This window comes from Bison bison, unplaced genomic scaffold (assembly GCF_000754665.1).
Source record: "Bison bison bison isolate TAMUID 2011002044 unplaced genomic scaffold, Bison_UMD1.0 scf7180017858349, whole genome shotgun sequence".
In the NCBI taxonomy this organism is placed as follows: Eukaryota; Metazoa; Chordata; class Mammalia; order Artiodactyla; family Bovidae; genus Bison; species Bison bison.
Genome location: NW_011488922.1, coordinates 166,978 through 170,583, shown reverse-complemented (window position 1 = coordinate 170,583; position 3,606 = coordinate 166,978). Strand labels below are relative to the sequence as shown.

The following is a 3,606-nucleotide window of genomic DNA, read 5'->3' as shown; positions in this document are numbered from 1 at the left end:
GGGGGGTGGGGGGGCTTGGGCAAGCCCAGGGAGAGGAAGTAAGAGACAGAAAGAGACACACAGAGCAAAAAAGGACATATGGAGACTGAAGGGGAGAGACCTAGAGACAGAGAGAGAGAGACAGAGGCATAGACAGACCCAGATGGAGACTCGCTGGCGCAGAGATCCAAGGAGCCAGAGATGGGGGGTGGGGGTGGGAAGCAATAGGAGGAGACAAGCTTCGGGAGTTCTGCGAGACACCCAGGCCGAAGGGCAGGGACAGAGCCCCCAGAGCAGGCCCTGCCCGGAGACGCAGCTGCACAGCCGCAGGGCCGGTGCCCCCCTGTAACCCCTTCTCGCCCGCAGTCTGGTGGTTCTGACAGCTATCGTGTCGCCACCTCGCAGGACAAGAAAGATGACAAGGGCTCGCCCAAGAAGAGCAAGGGCACCAAAGACCGCCGGGACCTGGATGACCTCAAGAAGGAGGTGGCTATGGTGAGTCCCACCCTCTGCGCCCACCCGCAGCAGACCCCTCCCCAAATGACCCCCCCTACCGCCAGGCCTCCACGCTCACCCAATGTCTCCCCAAACTCCTGTTCCTCAGACAGAGCACAAGATGTCCGTGGAAGAGGTCTGCCGGAAATATAACACCGACTGTGTACAGGTGCGGCCGGGCTGGAGGGACGGGGGTCCCAGGGGTGGGAGTGGGGGAGGCATGACCCCCACAATGCCTGAGGGTGCTCTGTAATGTTGGGGTGCCAGGTTTCTCCGAGAGGGTCCTATGTGAGTCCTGTGTCCCCCAGGGTCTGACCCACAGCAAAGCCCAGGAGATCCTGGCCCGAGATGGGCCCAACGCGCTCACACCGCCGCCGACCACCCCGGAGTGGGTCAAGTTCTGTCGTCAGCTTTTCGGGGGCTTCTCCATCCTACTGTGGATTGGGGCCATCCTCTGCTTCCTGGCCTATGGCATCCAGGCGGGCACAGAGGACGACCCTTCTGGCGACAACGTGAGTGCCCTCCACCCGCCCCGCCCCACCCAGGAGGTCCTCCGCATAGAGACATGCGTGTCTCACTTCTCCCCTTGGACTTTTCAAAGCCCCGCCTCCGACTTCTTCTCATCTAACTTTCACAATCACTCAGTGAGAAAACCAGAGATGCAAGGAGGAAAACGGGCTCAGAAAGGACAAGTATGGGATCCTGGCGATCCAGTGGTTAGGGCTTGGCGCTTCCACTGCAGGGGGCCTGGGTTCGATTCCTGGTTGAGAACTAAGATCCTGCAAGCCACATGGTACAGTCAAAATAAATAAATAAATAAATAAGACCAAGTTGCTTGTTCAAGGTCACACAGTAGAAAGTATGAGCTGGGGCTCCATCCCAAAGCTGTGTTGTAACATCACTGGCCTTGAGGGTAGACACAAGCAGGTGGTCATGGCCTAAAAGATGCTCAGTGAATGGGCTCACGTAGAGACCCAGACACACCCACATGCTGATTTATCAGGGCCTGTTCACTCAGCACAGGGGACACACACACACACAGTCTCAACACAACACTCTTAAACATAGACCTGTATTCTGACTACACGGAGATCCTTGCACGCACACACCCACGCATGCGCATGTACACACTAGTGCAGAGTCAGTGCAGGCAGTCACACTAACACGTAGATTCAAGCACGGCCACCTAGTTTAGACACAGGCACAGACACAGACATGGACTGAGAGACAGACAGACGGACACAAGCACCCAAACACACAGAGTCGCAGGCATAACCTGGTGGCGGACAGAGCGGTGTGAGAGTCAAGCGCAGACAGGATTCTCAGAAATGAAAACCTGAACAGGTGAACAGACCCAGAGTCTCAGACCTAGGCAGACCAACAGAGGGAGACAGACAGAGACCCACCTAGAGAGAGTCAAACACAAACAGTCTCCTGCATTTAAAGTCAGGCTTTCAGTCAGACAGGCACGTTGATCTTAACACAGACAGACACATGGACAACAGCATACACACCGATTCTCTGACATAGGCTGAGAGACCCACAAAATAGAGAGATGGACAGACCAGAGGCTCAGGCACACTTTTGTTCAGGAAGAGAGATTCAAGGGAATTCCCTGGTGGTCCAGTGGTTAGGACTCCATGCTTTCACTGCTGAGGGCCTGGGTTTGATCCCTGGTCAGGGAACTAAGATCCCATAAGCTGTATGGCAAGCCAATAAACAAACAAAACAAACATTTTTTAAAAAAGAGAAAGAGAGACTCAAACATGGACAGCCAGAGAGACACAGACCCTCAAATAGATACAACCTGAGGTCAGACATACAATTGCAGAAGCCCACTTACTCAAAGCTCTCTCCCCAGACTGCACACATCTCAGGGTAGGGCTGGTGGGGAGTTGCTGTGGGGCGGGCTGTGACCTTGAGTCTGCCCACAGCTGTACCTGGGCATCGTGCTGGCGGCTGTGGTCATCATTACCGGCTGCTTCTCCTACTACCAGGAAGCCAAGAGCTCCAAGATCATGGAATCCTTCAAGAACATGGTTCCCCAGGTGAGGGGTGCCCAGGAAGGGGCCAGGTGGGGTGTGGACAGCTGCCGAGGCTGTGCCCAGAGACCTCAGGCAGAGAGCATCAGGGAGGTGACGCCTCTCTATCCCACCCGCAGCAAGCCCTGGTCATCCGGGAAGGTGAGAAGATGCAGGTGAACGCTGAGGAGGTGGTGGTCGGGGACCTGGTGGAGATCAAGGGTGGAGACCGAGTTCCAGCCGACCTGCGCATCATCTCAGCCCACGGCTGCAAGGTGGGCGTGGGGCCTAGCTCTGCCCTTCCTGGAGCGGCCCAGGAGTCCAGACCCCCAGCCCCTCCTCCTCAGACCCAGGAGTCCAGGCCCCCCCTCCTTCCCTAGACCTGCAAGTGCCTTTGACCTTGCCTAGAAGTTGCACCCTCTCCACCTTCAAGAGCCCAACTCTGACACCCAGACTTCTAGGTCTCTAGCTGTGACCTCCACAGACACAGGTTTCCTTAATTAATGAGATTTCCGCCTCATTAACAAAACAAAGGAACAAACAAAAATCTTGAAATCTCCTCTGAGCAAATGCCAGTTGACCCCAGGCCTGGGGTTGAGCCCTGTCCCCTGTGCCCTCACCCCAGGTGGACAACTCTTCCTTGACCGGCGAATCAGAGCCCCAGACCCGCTCCCCCGACTGCACGCACGACAACCCCCTGGAGACCCGAAACATCACCTTCTTTTCCACCAACTGCGTGGAAGGTGAGACAGTTGGGGTGGGGCGGGCACCTGGGTGGGGCCAAGCTGGTCCAGACAGACAGACGCACCTCAGGGGCTTGGGGGCTCTCTGCACCTCGCTGAGCCTCAGCCCTGTCCCCTCTGGCCACATAGGCACGGCTCGGGGCGTGGTGGTGGCCACGGGTGACCGCACCGTCATGGGCCGCATCGCCACTCTGGCTTCGGGGCTGGAGGTGGGCAAGACACCCATCGCCATCGAGATCGAACACTTCATCCAGCTCATCACTGGTGTGGCCGTCTTCCTGGGCGTCTCCTTCTTCATCCTGTCCCTCATTCTTGGATACACCTGGCTTGAGGCTGTCATCTTCCTCATCGGCATCATCGTGGCCAAT

General features: G+C 56.9%; 1 protein-coding gene across 1 annotated transcript in view; it reads left to right on the top strand.

Moving 5' to 3' along the window:
* The window catches only part of ATP1A3 (ATPase, Na+/K+ transporting, alpha 3 polypeptide), a 20,278-nt gene that overhangs the window by 3,880 nt on the left and 12,792 nt on the right, over positions 1–3,606 (top strand). The window contains exons 2-8 of the mRNA XM_010863012.1: positions 385–474; positions 584–643; positions 783–986; positions 2,409–2,522; positions 2,636–2,770; positions 3,121–3,238; positions 3,368–3,595. Of these exons, the coding sequence (XP_010861314.1) occupies positions 385–474; positions 584–643; positions 783–986; positions 2,409–2,522; positions 2,636–2,770; positions 3,121–3,238; positions 3,368–3,595 (949 nt within the window). The remainder of the gene's footprint in view (positions 1–384; positions 475–583; positions 644–782; positions 987–2,408; positions 2,523–2,635; positions 2,771–3,120; positions 3,239–3,367; positions 3,596–3,606) is intronic.